Below are 24,072 nucleotides of genomic sequence, written 5' to 3' on the forward strand. Positions count from 1 at the left end.
GAGAACTAAATGCAACTTTTAACTTGCAGAGAAGGATAATGGTAAGAAAAATTTGAGGTTAGCAGGCATGCTGCAGAGCAAGCCGTGCTCACAGACTGTGCAGATGTTGGAGGGAGTAAGAAGTCCAGTCCCCCAGATGTTAATATTGGCAGCAGATTTTATATATAAATTATAGTGCATCTAGTAGTACCAGTACAAAGGTGTGTTAATCCTCCTGAGCAACTTTTAAATTACATCACATCCACATTGTATATTTGAAGCACTCCTGCATCACTCTTAACTGTTATGGCTTCCCCTGAAGAAACCTGGGAACTGTAGTTGTTGAGTGGGAATTGTAGTTCTATGGGGGGGTCACCTAAGTATTGACGCCCATAACAGACTTCAGTTCCCAGGATTCTTTGGGGGAAGCCATGATTGCTACAATGGGTATAATTTAAGAGTACTTTAAATGTATGTTGTGGATATAGCCTAAGTTGCAAAATGTCTTTAAGCAGAGGCTGCTGAATGCTCTAGCTCTGAATTCCTAGTGTTAAAATAGGGGTTGGACCTTCAAGGACTCCCCTCCAACTGCATTATTGGGTAGAGCACATATAGTACTAATTATATTTACATTGGTCCTACTATTATGCCTTATGAGGAAGGCAAAGGTCCAATTGCAACTGCCTTCATGAATCCTCAAAGATGTGTTCCTCTTGGTTCCTGTGCAGTAAGAAATTTCTATTTGCTTTAGCTTGGGGATGGGCAACATGCAGCCCCTCAGGTGGTCCTAGGCTGCCCCAGCTAGCATGGCCAACGGGCAGGGATAATGGGATTTGTAATCCAACAATGACTGGATGCCCACAGGTTCCCCATTGTTGCTTTTTCAGGTCATGGTTGTTGGGTTACTTCTGAACTGAACGCTGCTGCAGCTGTCCAGATGTTACCTCTTCTCCCCTGTTAAGTTGCCCTAGCCCCAAAACTTCTCAGCGTTTTGCAGGTGTCAAAATAGGGGCTCTTGTACATTTGATACCTCACTATTCTCACACAAAGGGTCCCTGCGCACAAGCCTCGCACACTACTGCACATTTTCAGGCTCTGCTTGCTTTATTTGTTTACTCTGAAGCAGCCTCCTCTGCACCGAATTCTGGAGTAGGTGTGTCTCGTGTGCAAGAGAAGGCTATATGCGACAGTTTAGGCATTGTAATAAACGTCGTAAGATTAAAAAAACCAAAACTTAAAAAACCACCACACCTTAACCTGCCAGTGGTTGTACTCTTAAAATAGCTGCAACTTGAAATGTGGTTGGTCACGTTGACTAGGTGGTTAAGTTGTTTGGGAAGCAGTAGAGATGGGAAAGGAAGCAGGTTGTAAGTGTTGCACATGTGATCTATTTTTAAAATCTCAAATAGGAACATTTCTTTACCAGAGACTTGGTTCCAGACAAGAAGTACCAGCTCTGATAAATGTGGACAGTTGGAGCACGTGAGACCGCTTTGGTTGTGATGGCGAGGAACAGCCAAGAATTAAAGCATCACTGCAGAGTTGTAATGTGGGTCAGGAAAGAGGCGCATGAGCTGTAGGTTGAGTCTTAAGACAGCCATTGTTGCCACCATGTCCTTTTTGTGGCAAAACCTACAGCTCTGCAGGTCATTCATCAAATGTGACCTCCAAGGCATAAACTTCCTTAGAACTGGGAGTTGAGAAAAGATGCATCAGTTGCCTTGAAGGGGCAGGGACAGAGAAGACATTATGGGACCTTACTAATGTTATGGGCTTAGCAAGCCTGAGCATGTCTCCCTGTGTCAATTATTCAAAAGGTTGCAGGGAGCAATACATGCTGCCAGAAAAGAGTGGCAGTCCTGTTTTCCAGAGGATCTTGAGGAATAATGAGCAGCCTAAGAGAAGTAGCTTACGTAGAGTTTTTGGGAGCACTAGTTACCTTCACTGGATGCACTGATATTTCCCCCTCCTCTATCATACTCTGTCATTCTCTTCTAGATGCGCTGGTATCCGCCCTCTGAAGCTACCCAGCAAGGATGGAAGTCTCGTCAGTTCTGTTAGTTTTAGTGAGTATCTGGCTTGAGTGACTTGGCTCAAAAATACTAATAATTTATTATTCATACCCCGCCCATCTGGCTGAGTTTCCCCAGCCACTCTAGGCAGCTCCCAATCAAGTGTTAAAAACAATCCAGCATTAAATATGAAAAACTTCCCTAAACAGGGCTGCCTTCAGATATCTTTTAAAGATAAGATAGCTGCTTATTTCCTTGACATCTGATGGGAAGGCGTTCCACAGGGCAGGCGCCACTACCGAGAAGGCCCTCTGCCTGGTTCCCTGTAACCTCACTTCTCGCAATGAGGGAACCACCAGAAGGCCCTTGGCACTGGATCTCAGTGTCTGGGCTGAACGATGGGGGTGGAGACGCTCCTTCAGGTATAATCTCTCATTAGTGGGGATCGGATAGTTGGACGTCAAGTATAATGATCTTTGTTAGATAAAACACAGGCGGTGGGCATAACAGTTTCAAATTCACAGCAGAGCCGCCCCTACTATTAGGCCTAGTGAGTGAGGTGAGCTGCTGCCTCAGGTGGTAAGATGCATGGAAATATGTGGTGCAGGAGACAGGGAGACATGGAATCAACCAACAAGTCCTTTACATTCTCTTGAGCTGGTGACAGTAAGCCTTAACGTAACTGTGTGGAATGGGAGGGTTACATATTATTGCCCGCACATGGGAATACCAGTGAAAGCAAGACTCCCTCATGGCAGGTCCCACTGCCCCCTTCAGTCATAATGTTCAGAAGCACCTGCCATGTGAACAATGTGATGAATGCTGACTGATGTCGCAGGTGCTTCTGCATGTTATGGCATGAAGTGGGAGAGGTGGCAGACTCCCTGGTTAGGGGGTTATTGTCTTTTTCTTACTGCGTTATCTATTTTGTGTTTGTGTTGCAAACCACCCTGTGATCCTTGGATGAAGGGCAGTATATAAATTTAATAAATAGTGACTATAGTAATGTTATTCTTTAGGGTAGTAGACTCTTTGGGTCTGGGGTGGAGGGTTCTGTCCTGGTTATAGTGTTTGAAGTAAGGTTCAACTGCTGGTCTTCTGTAGGTAAAATGCAGGAAATAGGAGCCTTTTGTTTGCCCTGGGCAGACCCAGATAATCTCCACTAGTGACTGCTGTTTATTCTAACACTCATATACGGCCCATGAGCTTAAGTTACGTCCACCAATTATCGTATTTTAACAAAGTTTTGACTGGTGTTCCCTGTAAGGAGATGCCTCCATTTATAACCACAGACCTCCATTTTTTTGAAGTCTTGGTCTCTTCTCTGAGCAAACAAGCAATGATGGGGAGGATGGGCGTGGAAGATATCCTCCTTGCATCATAGTGGGACTTAGATGAATGGTGTTCTCAGCAATGCTCTCTCCCTTGCTTTTTCAAGAGCTGCCTCCTGGTCCACGTTTCCCCCCTTTGTCTCTCCATGGAGTGATGTGCCAGGGATGAAGTTATCTGGATCGCTGGAAACCTTCCTTCCAAGCCCTTCTTGTGGGCACCAGCAAGGTGCTCAACTGCAGTAACTTGTCCTTCTTGTGAACGAAGATGTGGGCTTTCCCGTCCAGGACTGTGAACATAAACTGCCCACCCCCTCACCCAACTCAGTGGACTCTGCATGGTCTGTGTTTTCGCTAGCCTTCCTGCCTGCCTGTCTTGCCCTCCGCTAACTCAGAGCAAACTTCCATTTCTGAGTTTCTCCTCCTGCTACGCTGAGGCCTAGTTGGAGAGACTCGGTTTTGGTGACAGACGCTTTTTCTCTTCTGGTTTTTTTTTTCCTTTTTCTGGTTTCCAGCTGGGTTCCTGGCACAAAAACGTGGTCTAGCTGTGTGTACGGTGCAATATCCAGGCCCTTCTTATCCTAAACATTGTTTATGCAGTTCCGCTGGAGGAAGCGAAAGACAATCAGTTTTGCATGTTTTCTGGCATGAATTTAAAACACTTTAACTTGGGTGTGTGCGTGTGTGAGTGTGCAAAGCTTGTTTTTGTTCTAGCATTTGTGTAACCATAGCAACGGGTCTTGGCCTAGCTATTGATCACTGAAGTTTTTCATCTTGCTTCTGTGAAGACTTTGCTTCTGGAAAACACTATCCTAGTTTTTGCCCTGTCTCTCTCTCTCCGCCCCCCCCCCCAATCCCCTTGGCTTTCTTTTCCCTCCAGTTTTCCCTTTCCAATCTCTGCTTTGACTAGAATTTGAAAAAGAAAAAAAAGTTTCTTCTCGAAAGTACAATGCACTGGGTTTCTTGTCCATTTGCCCTTCTCCAGTTAAAAGTCAGGGTTGTTTTTGTGTTTGTTTTCAGTCAGACTTCTATATATAGAACAGCTGTAAAATATTTAACCTTTTTTTCCACATCCCTCTGATTGGAGAGAATCCAGTCTTGCCAAATAATCAGCCATCCTTATGGGAATACCGAACAAAGATGTACGAGTATTTTTGTACCATGTGTAATAAGGAAGTATTTATGCATCATAAAAGATTTTGTGGTTTTTGTGCAATTAATTATTATTAAAGAGAAACTGTAATCTGTAAGATAAGTTAAATGTTTAGTTAAAAGCTTGAAGAGAAAAAGACTTTTTTCTGTAACTGATTCAGTCAGGCATAGTAACAAGAAGTTGTGCAATTTTTGTTAACATTTTATTGCTTGGTATTTGGAAGTGCTTTAAGTATTATTGGACCATGGCTGTCTCGCTTGTATTAAGATTCTTGAGAAATAAGTTGCTATATCCTATGAGAATGTGAAACTGGATAATATATGAATTGTACTCAGTGGTGTGTTGACTCTTTAGTGTGGTGGGGGCAGGGGTGGAATGTGGCTATTAATTTACAGAGCTCACAAACCTGTCCTGTTTTGGAAATGTGGCATGGGGTTACAATGGCACCACACCTTCAAAGTTCTATCCTACCACTTTAGCATCCATAACTTCTCGCAAAGAATGCTGGGAAGTGTAGTTTAAGGGTGCTGAGAGTTGCCAGAAGACTCCTATGCCCCTCTCAGTTAAAATTCCCAATTCAGACCCTCTTCCCAGGGAGCTCTATGAATTGTAGCTCTGAAGGGAACAGGTCTCTTGACAACTCTTGGCACCCTTAACAAACTACATTTCCCAGGATTCTTTGCAAGAAGGCATGACTATTAAATGTATACAGTGGTACCTTGGGTTAAGTACTTAATTCGTTCTGGAGGTCCGTTCTTAACCTGAAGCACCACTTTAGCTAATGGGGCCTCCCGCTGCCGCCACACCGCTGCCACGCAATTTCTGTTCTCATCCTGAAGCAAAGTTCTTAACCCGAGGTACTATTTCTGGGTTAGCGGAGTCTGTAACCTGAAGCGTATGTAACCCGAGGTACCACTGTATGCTGAATGTTGTGCATCTGTCTCCCTCACCCCTCGATCCTCATCCTCACTGTGGTGGTACACCTCTGAGTAGGACAGAATTGATAGGCCACGGAGGGAAACATACACCAGAGGCAATTTGGACAGGAACATGTATCGGTATCACACCCTCCAACATTCCCTGGATGAAAATAGGGACATTCTATTCTGCATTAGGGACGCGGGTGGCGCTGTGGGTTAAAGCCTCAGCGCCTAGGACTTGCCAATCGAAAGGTCGGCGGTTCGAATCCCCGCGGCGGGGTGCGCTCCCGTCGCTCGGTCCCAGCGCCTGCCAACCTAGCAGTTCGAAAGCACCCCCGGGTGCAAGTAGATAAATAGGGACCGCTTACTGGCGGGAAGGTAAACGGCGTTTCCGTGTGCTGCACTGGCTCGCCAGATGCAGCTTTGTCACGCTGGCCACGTGACCCGGAAGTGTCTCCAGACAGCGCTGGCCCCCGGCCTCTTGAATGAGATGGGCACACAACCCTAGAGTCTGTCAAGACTGGCCCGTATGGGCAGGGGTACCTTTACCTTTTATTCTGCATTGGTATCACTGCTTGAGCATATTTCTCCTGGTCAAGTGCAAAAGTTATTAGAGGAAACACACAAAAGGGCAGTATGTTAAGCGCAGAAATCTTTCTGTTCCTATCTCTAGGAACCGAAGCTGTGTACCTCCGAACTACCAGTTGCTGGAAATGCCCTGCTTCTGAGCTTCCTTTTGGCAGAAAAGGATGCTGGACTAAATAGAGATTTGGTCTTGCTGATTTGGTGGTCTGTGCTTAACCATTTCAGACTCTGCTTGTGGGACTCGATGCCCTTTGTATCAAAGAGTCCTGCCATGTAGAAAACTGCTGTGTTATGAGGGGGAAGTCCCTAGTTTTTGATACGGAGAGAATTTTGCATGGGGTAACACCTAGAGCCAGACTTAGCCGCTTCATTGAGAACTGGGCCTCACTTCTGCATGGCTGGAACATAGCCAGCCCTCCACCTGCCTGCCCAAATGTCTACCTAACAGCCATCCAGTGACTGGTTTTGGCTGTCGGCTGCTTCTTCCTTCCTTCATCTCTGTGTTGCCTTTGTAGTCCTCAGCAGGGAAGATGATGGGAACTAAACTCGAATTAGTTGGCTCTGGTTCCACGTGCCGTTCGGGCTCCTTGTCTTCTACCCTGGCAGTCTGAATGGACACTTAACCACCGCAGAGCCTAGCCATATGATCAGTTCTCATACCTGCCCTTTCCTTGAATGAATTCCACTTTTGTGTTTTATAGCCACCTGACACGTGCCTGGTCATCTGCTGTCCCTGTCCTCTTTGCTTTTCTAGTGTGGCTGCATCGAAGTCCAAGCTGCCATGACCAGTACCCACCAATTTGGCACCTCTGGGGGGGGGGGGAACGGTCTTCCCTTTTTGCCTGCACCTGTTCCATTAGAGGGGCAAGATGCGCTGCCGTCACCTAAAGGCAGGGACTGTTTCCATGAATAAATGATAACAAGTAAACCGTTCATGTTGAAACGACTGCTCAGCCAAGCGACATTCTCCCCAGCACCAAATAACTCTTCCCCACCCCCCTTCCTGCAGTGCAGGTGTCTCCATAGTGGGCAGGACTAGGAAGGGGGAGGTTGCAGGCAGCAGTTGGAGGGAGGGTTGAAGTGTTTCCGCAAATGCAGGTAAAACTGCACGGCCCCTTTCCCAAATCCAGACACGGAGGAAAAAGCACAAAGCAGACATTGTGTCTCCCAAATACAAACTAGTTCAACATTTGAACCCAGACTTCTATGCATTCTCCATGTTATTGGGAGCATCAGTCACTGGATTATTTATTTATTTATTTATTTATTTATTTATTTAAATTAATTTATACTTCGCCCATCTGGCTGGGCTTCCCCAACCACTCTGGGCGGCTTCCAACAAAATATTAAAATACAGTAACGCATCAAACATTTAAAGCTTCCCTAAACAGGGCTGCCTTCAGATCTCTTCTAAAAGTCTGGTAGTTGCTGTTCTCTTTGACATCTGATGGAAGGGCGGGTGCCACTACCGAGAAGGCCCTCTTCCTGGTTCCCTGTAACTTGGCTTCTCGCAGTGAGGGAACCGCCAGAAGGCCCTCAGCGCTGGACCTCAGTGTCTGGGCAGAACGATGGGGCTGGAGACGCTCCTTCAGATATACTAGATCGTGGCCAGTTGTGTTTGATGAGACATGGGTCTGCAACCCTGCTGTGTCTGGTGTAAGGCTGGTTGATCTTGACTTTGGCTGTATTCCCTCTTGCCTGCTTTGAAGTGGCATCTCCATCTGCCCCCTTACCCTTGCTGCTGTTGGCAGAGGCGTACCCACAGCTTGGTCAAACCAGTCCCTGCCACAGGCACAGCGCATAAAAAAATCACCTTTCTGGCTATGGGAAGTTGTCGACATAACACTGCTATTGCAGCAAGATCAGACATGGAAAAAGCTTTCTGTCCTCTTCACACCATGGCACAGAGGCACACAATTATTATTATTTTGCCTTTCATCCTCTCCTTCCCCTCCCTCTGGATGTTTCAGTTACCTGGATTGTGTAAAATGTACCGTAGTAATAATTTCTAATGTGGCTATTGCGGTAAAGTGGTAAACTCGCTCTACGTGGGGCTGCCCTTGAGACTGACCCAGAAACTCCAGCGGGTGCAGAATGCTGCGGCGAGACTCCTTATGGGGTCTTCGCTGCGAGATCATATTCATCCGGTACTATACCAGCTGCACTGGCTCCCGGTGGAGTACAGGATCAGGTTTAAGGTGCTGGTTTTAACCTTTAAAGCCCTATACGGCCTAGGACCCTCGTACCTACGGGACCGCCTCTCCTGGTATGTCCCACAGAGAAATTTATGGTCTGCAAATAAAAACATCCTGAAGAGCCTGACCCCCTCCTCTGGCAATCTGCACAGAATGTTGCTTAATGGTTGCCATTAATTTGATTTTAATTAATTTTATAATGAATGTTTTTAGAATGTTGGATTATTTTGATTGTTGTTAGCCGCCCTAAGCCCAGCTTCGGCTGGGGAGGGCGGGATATAAATAAAATTTTTATTATTATTATTATTATTATTATTATTATTATTATTATTATTATTATTATTTTTAGAAGGCACTGCCCATACAACTCCTTGCCAAGGGCCCCCAGGTACTTAACTTTTGGTTATCTTCTCCACATTCCCTACCCTTTTGCTAAATCTGAAGCCAGAGGGGGGACAGCATTGCTTACGAGAGGAAGGCATGGCAGCAATTAGAGCAAAATCCCCAAGTCGTATGTAAGAACAGGCCCCTTTCTGTCAAAGACCTTCCATGATCTGTGTGTAAGCCAACAGAAGGAAAATTATTAATCTACGGGTCTCAGGGCAGTGGACAACATAAAAATGCAATATAGAAGCACACAATGCGTAATAAAAATAGGAACAAAACAAAAACACACAGCCCAATAACCCCCCTTCCCCATTCCACAAACATATTTAAAAGAAGTATATGGTGCTACTCGGCCAAAAGTCTGATTGAAGAGGAACGTTTTTCGCCTGATGACTATAGGTGAATAATGAAGGTACCAGCCAAAGCTCCCTGGGGAGAGCATTTCACAAATGGGCAGCCACTGCAGAACAGGTCCGTTTTCGTGTTGCCGCTCTCTCTTGAGGAGGCATGCGAAGAAGTACCTCGGATGATGGTTTCAGGGTCTGAATAGGTTCATAGGGAGAGAGGCAGTCCTCAAGGTATTGCAATCCTGAGCCAAAATTGACTTGCCACCTGTATACAAGGCTTTTGCCAGAATGGCAAAAACTATTTTTTCTGAGTGGTGATGGTCATCTTCTTGGAGCTAGAGCCAAGAGTCTAGCTTTTGGTTTCACCTGATCTTGTGTGTGTCAAGGAGGGATAGCCAATGATGATTAGGGATGATGATGATGATGATTTATTGCATTTATATCTCACCTTTCCTCGAAGGAGCTCAAGCAACATCTGGAAGACCAAGGGTTCCCCACACCTGCTTAAAAGGCATGAGAACATATTTTTTTGAAATGAAAGTACAACCCATGGAACATGGGGTCTCCATTTATTCTGCCTGTGTTACGAAATAAGGGCTATATTGGAAGGAGTGAACTACAGTCTGTGGGTCACCTTTCCTGACAAAGCTCCTTCAAGAAATTGACTTGGCTGCCCTTTTGTTTCTAGGAAGTTGACCTATACCTGGCATATGTTATTAATCTCAGCATTGCCTGCATTGAGTGATGGCAGCACTCTGGAGTATGATAAAATGGTCAAAAGTCTGGAAACGATGCCTTATGAGGAACGGCTAAGGGAGCTGGGCATGTTTAGCCTGGAGAAGAGGAGGTTAAGGGGTGATATGATAGCCATGTTCAAATATATAAAAGGATGTCATATAGAGGAGGGAGAAATGTTGTTTTCTGCTGCTCCAGAGAAGCGGACACGGAGCAATGGATCCAAACTACAAGAAAGAAGATTCCACCTAAACATTAGGAAGAACTTCCTGACAGTAAGAGCTGTTCGACAGTGGAATTTGCTGCCAAGGAGTGTGGTGGAGTCTCCTTCTTTGGAGGTCTTTAAGCAGAGGCTTGACAACCATATGTCAGGAGTGCTCTGATGGTGTTTCCTGCTTGGCAGGGGGTTGGACTCAATGGCCCTTGTGGTCTCTTCCAACTCTTTGATTCTATGATTCTAGGTATTTTCCCCAGCCTTACCTGTTGATGCCAGTAGTCAAACTGGGGACATTTGCAGTTGGAACATATTATGTACTAGAGCCAAGCCCTTCCCATTTATGCAAGCCACCTTATACCAGCCAGTGGCACTGTGATCTAAACCACTGAGCCTCTTGGGCTTGCTGATCAGAAGGTTGGTAGTTCGAATCCCCACGATGGGGTGAGCTTCCGTTGCTCTGCCCCAGCTCCTGCCATCCTAACAATTTGAAGGCAGGCCAGTGCAAGTAGATAAATAGGTACCACTGCAGCGGGAAGGTCAATGATAATAATAATAAATTTTATTTATATCCCGCCCTCCCCAGCCAAAGCCGGGCTCAGAGCGGCTAACAACAATCAAATAATCCAACATTCTAAAAACATTTCATTATAAAAATTAATTAAAATCAAATTGATGGCAACCGTTAAGCAAAATTCTGTGCAGATTGCCAGAGGAGGGAGTCAGGCTGCGCCCTGACCAAAGGCCTGGTGGAACAGCTCTGTCTTGCAGGCCCTGTGGAAAGATGTCAGGTCCTGCAGGGCCCTGGTCTCTTGTGACAGAGCGTTCCACCAGATTGTTCCACCATGAGAAAGCCCTGGCTCTAGTTGAGGCCAACTGAATGGTGTTTCTGTGCTCTCTGGTTTCTGTCACGGTGTTCCATTGCGCCAGAAGCGGTTTAGTCCTGCTGCCCACATGACCCAGAAAGCTGTCTGTGGACAAACGCCAGCTCCCTCTGCGTGAAAGCGAGTAGAGCGCCGCAACCCATCGTTGCCTTTGACTGGACTTATCTGTCCAGGGATCCTTTGCATTTTACCATTACCAGCTTCTATGCCCAACTAAGCATTGTCTGCAGACTCTTAAGCAACAACAGCTCTCCAGGGTCTCAGGCAGAAATCTCTCCTATACCTGCTCCCTTGCGCTTTTAACTGAAGGTGCCAAGGGCACATGTTCTACTGCTGAGCTACTGTTACACCCTCTGTCCCCTTCACACAGGTGGGGTACCTGTGGCTGTTCAGCTGTTGTTGAACTCCAGTCTCCATCACTCCACCAGCCAGCACAGCCAGAAGTCAAGGATAATAGGTGTTGCAGACACACAATACCTTGAGGGCCACAGGTTCCCCATCCCTGAAAATGTTGCCTCCCACTTCCTTTCTTTTTACTCCAGTGGCTTCTCTCGCCACCAGCACCTGCTCAGTCTCTGCATTGATTCCTGCTGAATCGTTTCCCCCTCCGCTCCTGTCTGTCAAACCAGCCACAGTACTCAGCTTTGCTCACCTAAGCATGAATGGCCCCTGGAGACCACTAGAGCCAACCGTGGGAGCACCCTGCCCTCTGAATTATAGACGAGATTGTTTAAATCCTGCATTAACATGGGCTGAGCATGAATAATTCACACGCTCCGTGCTTGCAAAGGGGTCTTGCGCATGTGCGCACACATCCTTCATAATAATCAAAGTAGGTCAGAACAGAAGCACACTGCAATAAACCTCTGTGTGTGTGTGTGTACACACCACACAGCTATGTTGACAGGCAGAGCAGATTCTGTCTTAATCTGGTGTGGTAACCAGCTTGTTGGGAGGCAAACTCCATATAGCACAATGGCTGTCTGGTTTTGAAGACAGAATCTCCCCCTTCTGAAAACAGACACAACAACCTGGTCAGCTGTAAGTTGTTATTCATTTAAACCAGGGTTGGGGACAATTTTGGGGTCAAGGGCCGCATTCCCCCATGGGGAGCCTTCTGGGAGCCACATATTACTGGTGAGCCAGAGGCATGAGTTGGCAGAGCAATGATCTTTCCAGAGGAAGAGGAAGGACTCTAGGACCCTGTCAGAGGCATCATGCCTCCTTCCCAAAGCCCAACTCCTTGCATAGCCTGCTTTGGGAAGGTGGCAGGAGGGCTGGGTTAGATGTCAAATTTGGTCTCACTCCCACCACCGGTGTGACAAGACAGTGTGCCTCCCGTGGTCTCCATGTCGAAGAACTACTCTGGCCCACCATGGCTGTAGCCAGGATTCTTGGTGGAGGAGGGGCAAAAAGATCATGTGTAAAAATGCCCCCCAAAAGCGGACATTATGGAGGGCTGGCTTTTGTTGGGGGGACCAGTTTTCAAGGGGTGGCAGCGCAAAACCTCAGTTAATTTTGAGTATTTTAAATGATTTTCAATCATATTTTAGGATTTGGGGGGCACTGCCCCACCCCCCGCTATGCCCATGTAGCCCACTTGGTATGAAAAGTTGGCCGCCCTTATGAAGACACTTCGGTCTTCCTGGTTTTACGAGAGAATTCTGAACATGGCTATGGCGCCATCTAGGGGAAGGTCTCAGTTCAGCAAGCCAAGAACTACGTACAGTGGTACCTCAGGTTAAGAACTTCATTCATTCCGGAAGTCCGTTCTTAACCTGAAACTGTTCTTAACCTGAAGCACCACTTTAGCTAATGGGGCCTCCTGCTGCCACCGCCATGCAATTTCTGTTCTCAGCCTGAAGCAAAGTTCTTAATCTGAGGTACTATTTCTGGGTTAGCAGAGTCTGTAACCCGAGGTACTACTGTGGTTAAATGAAGGCCCGAGTCTAGCGTGAGGTACGTGTACAGTGGTACCTCGTGTTACATACACTTCAGGTTACAGACTCCGCTAACCCAGAAATAGTACCTCAGGTTAAGAACTTTGCTTCAGGATGAGAACCTAAATTGCGCAGCGGCGGCAGGAGGCCCCATTAGCTAAAGTGGTGCTTGAGGTTAAGAACAGTTTCAGGTTAATAACAGACCTCCGGAACAAATTACCAGTTAAGTACGTAACCAGAGGTACCACTGTAGAAGGCTTGCCGATTGGAAGGTTAGCAGTTCGAATCCCCGCAACAGAGTGAACTCCCATTGCTCTGTCCCAGTTCCTGCCAACCTAGCAGTTCGAAAGCATGCCAGTGCAAGTAGATAAATAGGTACCGCTGCAGCGGGAAGGTAAGCAGCATTTCCATGCGCTCTGGTTTCCGTCACAGTGTCCCGTTGTGCCAGAAGCAGTTTAGTCCTGCTGGCCACATGATCCGGAAAGCTGTCTGTGGACAAACTCCGGCTCCCTCAGTCTGAAAAGCAAGATGAGCGTCACAACCCCATTGTTGCCTTTGACTAGACTTAACCATCCAGGGGTCCTTTACCTTTTTTACCTTTACACATGTACAAGCATATTATTATCAAACAGGAATGGACACAGCTGTCAGTTTTGGTTCTCTCTTTCTCACTCTTCTGATCTTAAAATTCAGTTCTGCAACGTTTATGCAGCAATTTCCAAACGTCCATGTAAGCCCCATTACGAAGGCCTCGATTGGGCCTCAAGTTGAGAAACGTCATTAAACTGTGCATGGGAATACGGCCTTTTTTCAAAGGGAAAAAACAAGCTTTCCTTCCCTGGATTTTGCTAGTACTAAAATAAGAACTGCATCCTCCAATTCCTTTTGCTGCCTGGGAATACCTGTGGCCTATAGGTCATTATGTATATAAAAGGGAAAAGACAAGGTTGTTGTCCCTTCTCTACTTTTTTTATTCATTCTAGCTCTGGAAACATTAGCAATTACAGTAAGAGAATAAAATAAAAAGAGGTGCAAAGATGAACAGAAATTGGGATAGACTCATATTCTTATGTTTAATATATAGTTTTAACATTTACAGAGACTATACGATCTTTAACAGAATTAGTGAAACTTGCAACTGAATTTGGATGTTTAGTATAATATGCACTGAATAAAGTAAAAGCAGAAAATATGGATATAAATGACAGCAGATTCCAGGGGGGAAAAATTGATTATAGGGTAATGAAGGTGGTGATCCCATAAGAATAACAAATAAGAGCAACACACACACACACACACACACACACACACACACACACACACACGGCAACTGGCAATCTTACAAAACAATGTGAGAAATTGTATCTTTTTCAGGCCAGCTTGCCTGAAGATTTTTCACTTCATTTCAACATTTATCAACTGAGATACTGGCTCAGCAAATTAACAAATGGCAGTGTCTTCTCAAAAATGGTTTGGAGCAAGAAAAAGCCAAGAAATAAAGGTGGAGAAATATGCGGGATAAAAAGAAAAAAGCTGTCATCCGTGGGTTTCAGACCTAAATCTGTATTGTACTATGTATTGCAAATTGCAATAATTGGATCACTGAGCAAATTGACACTGCACAGTTCAATCCAATCTCTGCCCAGGGAGAAGCAGCTTATGTCACCACCTTATTTTAAGCCCTCCAGTTCATACTAGCCAGGGTGATGATGGGAATATCTTCTTTTTCTGTCACAGAAGAGATGTCCACATCAGGCCCCTTTCTGGGAGCTGGATTGACATAATAGCCAGCATTTCCTTGAGATGATGGTGGCATTGCCTCTTCTCTGTGTTCTGTGCCTGCAGCAGGGACCTCCATAGTGGTGGCACCCTGTCAGCCCACAGGAACATCTACTGGATCCTAACCTTCACCAGAAGTGTAGGCCAGGAGTTAGGATCACAACCTAAGAGATTTTACAACATGAATTAATTAAAGAGGCTGGTACTAATGTATCATCCAAAATCTACAAGCTGCTCTTAAAATAGAATAGTGGGCCAGAAAAAGTTAGCAGATTACATGGTAAAATGGGCTCTAAGTATTGCGCGGGGGGGGGGGGGGAGAATCCCACGAGACACATGGGAAATTTTGTGGCACAGAGTCCATAAATGTTATTCGAACATGATGATAAGGGAGACTTGTTGGACAAATATACTATTTTAATACTGTTTTATGTGCTTATAAGGGATAATGCATAATCCTACAGTTCTTGGTTTCAGAACTGACTTGTATCCAAAAAAGGAACATAAAAAGTTATTTCCAGTTTCAATTCCTTGTGGAAACATCTGTATACATAATTACTTCCTTCTCTCTCTCTCTCTCTCTCTCTCTCTCTCTCACACACACACACACACACACACACACACACACACACATATATATGAATTTAAGACAAAAAATAGTTTCTTTGTTTCAGCACACAAATAGGGCTCCTGTGACATTCACTTATACAGTGCTTCTCCAATTTGAAATATTGGCTTTATTGATTTTAATCTTGTTCCATACTCAAAGCATGTCTATTGGTTTCTCCATTGTGTGAGCCCTGTGATACTTAATGAAGCTCTTTCTTATCCTGAGAGGTAAGGGGACTTGGGGCCTTCCAAATGTTGTTGGTCTACAACTCCCATCATCGGTGACTGCTGGCCATGCTGGCTGGCGCTGGTGGAAGTTGGGGGTACAACATCTGAATTGCCGCAGGCTTCCCACCCCTGCTTGATACATCTCTTTGGTTTCTCCCTCGTGTGAGTTCTTTGGTGAGAGGTGAGGCTTTTCCTCACACTGAAGCTCTTTCCACACTCCAGACATTTGTAAGGTTTCTCCCCAGTGTGAGTTCTTTGGTGAGTAGTCAGGCTTGTGCTCAAACGGAAGCTCCTTCCACACTCCAGACATTTGTAGGGCTTCTCTCCTGTGTGTATTCTTTGATGAGAAGTGAGGCTTGGTCTCACCCGGAAGCTCTTTCCGCACTCCAAGCACTGATAGGGTTTCTCCCCTGTGTGGATTCTCTGATGGTACATGAGGGCCGAACTCTGACTGAACCTCATTCCGCACTCCAAGCACTGATACGGTTTCTCGCCAGTGTGATTTCTTTGATGGTATGTGAGGGATGAATTATGACAAAAGCTCATGCCGCACTCCAGGCACTTATATGGTTTCTCCCCCGTATGAATCCTTTTGTGTTTACTTAGGTATGAGCTCTGGCCAAAGGTGCGACCGCACTCCAAGCATTTATACGGTTTCTCCCTTGTGTGAGTCCTTAAATGACAAGTCAGGCTGGTGCTCGAACGGAAGCCCTTCCCGCACTCCAAGCATTTATATGGTTTCTCCCCTGTGTGGATTCTCTGATGAGAAGCGAGGTCGTTCCTCTGACTGAAGCTCTTCCCACACTCCAAGCATTCGTGTGGTTTCTCCCCTCTGTGGATTTTTAGATGGGCAGTCAGGTGAAAGTTCTGCCTGAAACTCTTTCCACACTGCAAGCATTTATATGGCTTCTCCCCGGTGTGCATTTTTTGGTGCCTATTGAGTTGTGACCTCCAACCGAAGTTCTTCCCGCACTCCTGGCATTTAAATGGTTGCTCCTCTACGTGGGTTTTGCCGTGAGCTTCACGGTTTGGGTTCGAGTCAGATCTGTTCTGAGACACAGGGCAGTTGCTGGTTTCGTTTCTTTCACCTTGGGTTGCAATTTCATAGCAGCCGCTGGCTTTTGAAGCAAAGGACTGACTCTGACACAGCGCTCCCTCATTCTCCATATCTCGGATGTCACCTTCTAGAATGAAAACAGGGAACTGATAAGAATTTGAGTTAGGCCTGGAGTCTCGTATCACCAAACCACATCAGATAACTGTTCTGATAAAAGAAGAGCTGAAAATACTTAGGTGTGAGGCAGTTTTCCAACCTCTTCTATCTAACGTTGACTGACTGCTGGTGTGGTGTAGAACAAGGGGTGGGGAACAGTATACTGGCCATCGGGCCAGATCCTTGCCTACCCTCATGGGCTTTAAATGCTTTAAATGAATAGTGCAGATGGGGACCTTGAGGGAAACTACAAGACTGTATAAAGATATTTCCAGATTTGTTTGGCAGGGCAAGAAGCCTCGAATGAAATTTAAGATATTAACTGATGCTAAAGAAAGAGGTGGATTTGCCCTGCCAGACCTTAAACTTTATTATGAATCAGCTGCTTTTTGCTGGCTGAGAGAATGGCTGCTTCTTGAAAACACTGAAGTGTTGGATCTAGAAGGCTTCAATAATGCATTTGGCTGGCACGCATATTTGTGGTATGATAAGGTAAAAGCACATAAAGCGTTTAAAAATCATATTGTTAGAAAAGCATTGTTTAATGTTTGGATAAGATATAAGGATTTGTTAGAAAAGAAAACCCCAAGATGGTTGTCACCAATGGAAGCGAAGGCACAGAAAAAACTCAATATGGAGGCCAAATGGCCAAAATATTGGGAAATTTTGGAACAAGATGGAGACAGAATAAAATTGCAGAGCTTTGAAAAATTGAAAAACAAAGTGCGAGATTGGCTCCATTATTACCAAATAATGGAGGCATACAATTTGGACAAAAAAGTTGGTTTCCAAGTGGAAAAATCAAAATTGGAAACAGAACTGTTAGATCCAAAAACTAAGAATTTATCAAGAATGTATAACTTGCTGTTGAAATGGAACACTCAGGATGAAATGGTGAAATCAGCTATGATTAAATGGGCACAAGATGTTGGACATAACATAATGATGGCTGACCGGGAACAGTTATGGACCACAGGTATGAAATTCACGGCATGTAATGCCCTAAGAGAAAATTTAATGAAAATGATTTATAGGTGGTACATGACACCAGTCAAGCTTGAAAAAATTTACCATTTGCCCGACAATAAATGTTGGAAATGTAATGAGACTGAAGGTACATTCTTTCACCTTTGGTGGACATGCCCAAGGATTAAGACATTCTGGGAGAAGATTTATAATGAAATGAAAAAGGTATTCAAATATACCTTCCTGAAGAAACCAGAGGCCTTTCTCCTGGGCATGGTCGGCCAATTGGTGTTAAAGAAGGATAGAACCTTTTTTATGTATGCAACAACAGCAGCAAGAATACTCATTGCGAAGTATTGGAAGACACAAGATTTACCCACCCGGGAAGAATGGCAGATGAAGTTGATGGACTATATGGAACTGGCGGAAATGACTGGCAGAATCCGAGACCAGGGAGGAGAGTCAGTGGAAGAAGACTGGAAAAAGTTTAAAGACTATTTACAGAAATACTGTAAAATTAATGAATGTTAGAAGAATGTTGGAATGAAGTTATATGGCTTTAGTAGAAATGTTGTAAGGAATTAAGTATAAATAGATTAATAGAATATTAAAGGAAAAAATAAGGTTAGAATGTGTTAAGATAATTATAGGATAGAAAACAGAGGAAGATGGAAAGGAATTGCTGAAACAATTAACAGAAGTGGAATACAAAAAGGGAGGTGTGAGGAGGTCGTGGAAATAAGTGAATGAAAGATAAGATATTGAAATTGTTTGATGTGTTTTAAACTGTTTTTGTTTTGTTTTGTTAGTTTAATGTGTTAGTTATGTAGTGTCTCTGTATTGTATTTTATTGTTCTTTGTTTTTGTAGTGTTTAAATTGTTGGAAAAGTAATAAATATTATTTTAAAAATAAAATAAATGAATAGTGCAGATGGGGACCTTGAGGGAAACTACAAGACTGTATAAACTCGTCAGAAAAATATCCACAAGCCTTCTGAAGCATCAGAGACCAGTGTGTTTGACCTTGGACTGTCTCATATTCAAGCCACAATGGATTTTGAGGTGGCTGAGGCAGGTGACATCACCTCAGATTCATATCTATTTTGTGGTGAATGTACAGCTTGACTTTTTACTAGCTAATCTGTAACATGGATGGTGGCAACGAAAGACATTTCCCCACTCCTCTTACAGCACAGGTGGGAAACCCTTTTCCAGATCAGGAGTCACATTCTCTTCTGGGCAACTTTCTGATGGCAGCATGCCAGTGGTGGGCGGAGCCAGAGGCAAAAGTGGGTGGAGCAAACAATGTAAATTTGACCTGGTTTCTACACACAGACTCACACACCCTTCTTCACCCTCCAGCCAGGCAAGAGGTATTAGAGTTCAAGGACACATTCCAGCCAGGCAAAAACACCTGAGGCACAGAGAGGGTCCAGTGAGGTGCATGGCCTGAGGAGAGCTGTGGAGCCAGACAGAGAGGTCTAGAAGGCTGCATTTGCCCCCTGACCTGAAGTTCCCCACCGCCTTACATTATACCCTCAATAATTTTGTCCAGCAGATCTTCCTCAGCAGCGACACCAAAGCTGTGCAACCTTTTCCCTAGGAACTAATAATAATAATAATAATAATAATAATAATAATAATAATAATTTATTATTTGTACCCCGCCCATCTGGCTGGGTTTCCCCAGCCACTCTGGGCGGCTTCCAACAAAGATGAAAGATACACTAAAATGTCACATATTAAAAACTTCCCTGAACAGGGCTGCCTTCAGAATGTCAGGTAGATGTTTATCGCTTTGACATCTGATGGGAGGGCGTTCCACAGGGCAGGCGCCACTACTGAGAAGGCCCTCTGCCTTGTTCCCTGTAACTTGGCCTCTCGCAGTGAGGGAACCGCCAGAAGGCCCTCGGAGCTGGACCTCAGTGTCCGGGCAGAACGATGGGGGAGGAGATGCTCCTTCAGATATACTGGACCGAGGCCGTTTAGGGCTTTAAAGGTCAGCACCAACACTTTGAATTGTGCTCGGAAACGTACTGGGAGCCAATGTAGGTCTTTCAAGACCGGTGTTATATGGTCTCGGCAGCCGCTCCCAGTCACCAGTCTAGCTGCCGCATTCTGGATTAGTTGTAGTTTCCGGGTCACCTTCAAAGGTAGCCCCACGTAGAGCGCATTGCAGTAGTCCAAGCGGGAGATAACCAGAGCATGTACCACTCTGGCGAGACAGTCTGCAGGCAGATAGGGTCTCAGCCTACGTACCAGATGGAGCTGGTAAACAGCTGCCTTGGATACAGATTTGACCTGTGCCTCGATGGACAGCTGTGAGTCCAAAATGACTCCTAGGCTGCACACCTGGTCCTTCAGGGGCACAGTTACCCCATTGAGGACCAGGGAATCCTCCACACCTGCCCGCCTCCTGTCCCCCAAAAACAGTACTTCTGTCTTGTCAGGATTCATCCTCAATCTGTTAGCCGCCATCCATCCCCCAACCGCTTCCAGACACTCACACAGGACCTTCACCGCCTTCACTGGTTCTGATTTAAAAGAGAGGTAGAGCTGGGTATCATCCGCATACTGATGAACACCCAGCCCAAACCTCCTGATGATCTCTCCCAGTGGCTGCATATAAATGTTGAAAAGCATGGGGGATATGACTTCCTCCTCTGTCTTTCTCACTGTTGACTTTTAGGCAGTAAACAATGACAGTGTGATTCTGTTAGGCAAATGCAATTCTAAAATGGCTCTGGTCTATATTTCTATTTATTATGGCTCTGAATATACCCCACTGTCAATGACCTGACGCTGAGCGTAAAGTAGTTTTCACTATGCTGCAGCTTTAACATTGCGTATTGATGTCTAATTATTGTTATCCCCTTTGTGGATTTCAGTTAAATGGAAATGCAGGATATACCGTATTTTTCGCTCTATAACACGCACTTGACCATAACACGCACGTAGTTTTTAGAGGAGAAAAACAAGGAAAAAAATATTCTGAATCAAATGTTGTACTAAACTATTTAATAAACAACCGGTATATCAGAATCATATTACAACCATGTAAAGCGAACAGCAGTCAACAGTGGCATTAAGAACCATCATCACTGTCATTAACAAATGAAGGGAGAATTTTAGGTTCGAGTACTCTTTTAGTCTTCTGTGAACCCCAAGAACTCATCAGTGCCTGAGTCAGAATTTATGAAGTTCAGTTGCTCACAATCACTGACATCACTTTCTTCGCTATCTTCATATAAAATGTCATCTTCTTTTGCATCCAAACCATTGCTAATGCCACATTTTTTGAATGACTCTGCAACGATTTCCTCCTTCACCGAGTACCATGATGTTTTCACCCATTCACAAACTTGAGTGATAGTGGGCCTCTTCATTCGTCCAGCAGGTGTCAGATCATGATTAGCAGCAGCCATCCATTTGTTCCACTCTTCTCGCATAAAGACCTTAAATGGCTTGTTGATGGAAACGTCGAGAGGTTGCAACTGGCTGGTAAGACCTCCAGGAATTACAGCTAGATGAGTCTTCGCTTCTTTAAAGCACTTTTTTGTACTTTCGCTAATATGTGCTCTAAACTGGTCCAGTACTAATAAGGCAGGTTTTTCCAAAAGCCCTCCAGGACGCTTGGACCACACTTTTTCAACCCATACTCTCATTCCATTTTCGTCCATCCATCCTTTCTCATGAACATGTACAACAATTCCTCGTGGAATCACTTCTTTTGGAAATGTTTTCCTTTTGAAAATTAACATGGGTGGCAATTTGGTGCCGTCTGCACAGCAAGACAACACAACCGTGTAATGGGTTTTCTCATGTCCGGAGGTTTTCACAGCAATAGTTTTGGCACCTTTCAGATCAACAGTCCTATTAGATGGCACATCAAAGGTTAGCGGGACCTCATCCATATTCCCAATCTGGCCAATTTCAAATCCATTTCTCTTCCTAGCATCAATTACAAATTTATGAAAAGACAGAATCTTAGATTCATATTCTTCTGGCATTTTTTGTGCAATTCTAGTTTTGGTGCGCATAGCAAGGCCACATCGCTTCATAAATCTGTAGCACCATGATAGTGAGCCAGTAAAATCATGAATGCCTTTCTCTAAAGCAATGCGTTTGGCTTCATATATTATCATTTTTCTGGAGACTGTGAAGCCATTATTCCGGTGATGTGTGATCCATTCTTTCATGGCCACGTCCATCTGTGGCCACTTTGCAGCATGTCCACGAAAAGTGTGCTTACTTTTATCTGCTTTTTGCAGCTGATCCTCCTGTTTCCTCCAATCTCTTATCATTCTTTCTGTTGGAGGTGGCCCAAAATGTCTCTCTGCTGCTCTGTTTCCATGCTCCTTAGCATATTTTACTACCTCTAGTTTAAAAGGAATCTTATATACTAGTCTTCTCTGCTTTATCAGAACGGGGGAGGTTTTCTGCAAGAAAATATCAGAGTTTTCTGCAAGAAAATGATGAAGGAACTGTCAGTAATGTATGGTATCTCCAATACAGTGATGAAGGAAGAGGAGGGGGGAGCTCACACTTGTCCTAGGCAAAGCAACCAACTCCTATAGGCCTAGGTGCCTTCACCCCCCCCCATTAATATTTGAGGGAGTCATCCTCCCCCCATGCTGATGGGCATTGCCATTCATATAAGGTACCAGTGTGCATGAACTTTGTCTTGAGATCATTGCACTCTGTGAGATGGGGCTTACCTGTACCTGCCCCCCCCCAATATTTTATTGAAGTTGGAAGAGGGAGGGAGGGAAGGAAGAGAGATGGAGAGCTCACATTTGTCCTAGGCAAAGCAGCCAACTCCTATGGGCCTAGGTGCCTTCACCCCCCATTAAATATTTGAGGGAGTCATCCCCCACCCCCCATTGTGGTATGCGAGGTGGGGCTTACCTGGCTGCCCCCAATATTTTTTGAAGTTGGAAGAGGGAGGGAGGGAAGGAAGAGAGAGGGGGAACTCACATTTGAGCAGCTGCCTTGCCTCGAACCGGAGCAAAAAGAGGAGGAGGAGATGCAGGGACACAAGCCTTGTAAGCCGCTTTGTTTGAATTTACTGGTGAGGTCTGGGGGAGGGACGGAAGGGGATGCCCTCTTTGTCCCTCCTTCCGGCTCATTGTAAAGAATGCAGAGTAAGAGCCGCTTACATGTGTGTATGGGGAGAGCCACAGAACAGGCAGACAGGAGGAAGAGAGGCTGTCTCCCTTCTCCCACCTTGGCTTTTACCCGCTGTGCGCAGCTCTTGCCAGCTTCCGAGCTGCCTCCCTTCTCCCACCTCGCCAAAAAGCCATAGAGCAGGCAGACACGCTGCGCTCAGCTGTTGCCGGCTTCCCAGCGAGCCAAGCCGGAGGAAGAGAGGCTGCCGAAAAGCCAGCAAAAGCGGCTCCTCCCGCCTGCATTCGCTCCATAACGCGCACACACATTTCCCTTTACCTTTTAGGGGGGGAAAACTGAGTGTTATGGTGCGAAAAGTACGGTAAATGCTTTAGTAAATAAAAATACCAATACGTCCCACTAGACCGGGTGAAGGGGAGCTGAGATGCTGAATGGCAAGACCTGTGCCAAAACATGTTAAGAAATGTAAAGAGGTGTTTTCATCATCTAGGAACTCTTAACTCCCATCATCCTTGCCCATATAGGCTTGGGCTGATAGGAGTTACGAGTCCAAAAGCGCCTGCAGAGCCACAAATCCCCCAACCTTGAACTAGGCAGCCTTACCAAGAGAGGCCACAAGTCCACAGCTCTCCTCCATGACTTGCTTGTGCAGAGCTCTCTGGTCAGGATTTAGCAGAGCCCACTCTTCTTCAGAGAAATTCAAAGCTACCTCCTCAAAGGTCACCAGGCCCTGAAAGAAAAAGAAAATGTTTCCTCCTCATAGATAAGGCAGTAATATCCAAAAGGCCAGTTATGGCAGAGGGGCAGTGGGGAAGATGGCTATTATCTTGCAGGATTTACACCTTTCACGAGTTGCATTCATAGATTTCCTAGTGGACAGCTTTGAGAGACACAAACAGAAAGAGAAAGATTCATCGAAGTCCAGAAATGTGAGCAGGGGGACAGAGAAAACCAAGCTTCCCCTTTTGTCTCTGCAGAGAGTCTTGCCCCTACCTGTTTAGGTCGCACAGAAGCCATTTCCTGTCTACCACAAAGTCGAGATGGCTGAGCATGGTTTTTTGGCACCATTCCATTACCTGTAAAAAACACACACATACACAAAGAAAGATAGTGGGAAGCTAGTAGAATAAACAATGCATGTCCAAGTACACATGGGTATTGCAAAGGCCTGGTTCCCACATCATGCTAATCCAAACCATGGTGTGATGCAAACAGGCAGGAGACATTGATTATGACATAGTTCCTCTGCAGAGAGCTAACCTATGAACCAAAGTTTGGATGCCATGCTAAGCCAAGCCACGGCTGAGCTCAGCTCAGTGGAGCACAGCAGCAAAACGACCAGAGAGAAGCAAAGCAGTCATGATCTCCCCAACTAGCAGCCTCATACTGTGTCAGGTGTGGCGAACCTTTGTCCTTCCAATTGTTGCTGCACTACAAATCCCATCATCCTAGGCTATTAGCCATGCATGCT

At 45.3% G+C, this 24,072-nt stretch overlaps 2 protein-coding genes across 7 annotated transcripts in view; one reads left to right on the forward strand and one right to left on the reverse strand.

The window, feature by feature from the left end:
* Window positions 1–4,806, forward strand: part of RBPMS2 (RNA binding protein, mRNA processing factor 2) — a 48,553-nt gene extending 43,747 nt beyond the window's left edge. For all 6 annotated transcript variants that reach the window (XR_013390652.1, XR_003703628.2, XR_013390651.1 and 3 more), the window contains 2 exons: window positions 1,978–2,045; window positions 3,430–4,806. Coding sequence is in view for 2 of the 6 variants with exons in the window: in XM_077918905.1 (XP_077775031.1) it covers window positions 1,978–2,040 (63 nt within the window). In the remaining 4 variants the exon portion in view is untranslated. The remainder of the gene's footprint in view (window positions 1–1,977; window positions 2,046–3,429) is intronic.
* Window positions 4,807–13,626: 8,820 nt separating this feature from the next.
* Window positions 13,627–24,072, reverse strand: part of LOC114584998 (uncharacterized) — a 33,181-nt gene continuing 22,735 nt past the window's right edge. The window contains exons 12-14 of the mRNA XM_077918909.1: window positions 23,595–23,677; window positions 23,205–23,331; window positions 13,627–16,479 (exon numbers count right to left, since the gene is read on the reverse strand). Coding sequence (XP_077775035.1) covers window positions 15,284–16,479; window positions 23,205–23,331; window positions 23,595–23,677 — 1,406 coding nt within the window. The 3' untranslated portion in view covers window positions 13,627–15,283. The remainder of the gene's footprint in view (window positions 16,480–23,204; window positions 23,332–23,594; window positions 23,678–24,072) is intronic.

The sequence above is a fragment of the Podarcis muralis genome, chromosome 14 (genome assembly GCF_964188315.1).
Source record: "Podarcis muralis chromosome 14, rPodMur119.hap1.1, whole genome shotgun sequence".
In the NCBI taxonomy this organism is placed as follows: Eukaryota; Metazoa; Chordata; class Lepidosauria; order Squamata; family Lacertidae; genus Podarcis; species Podarcis muralis.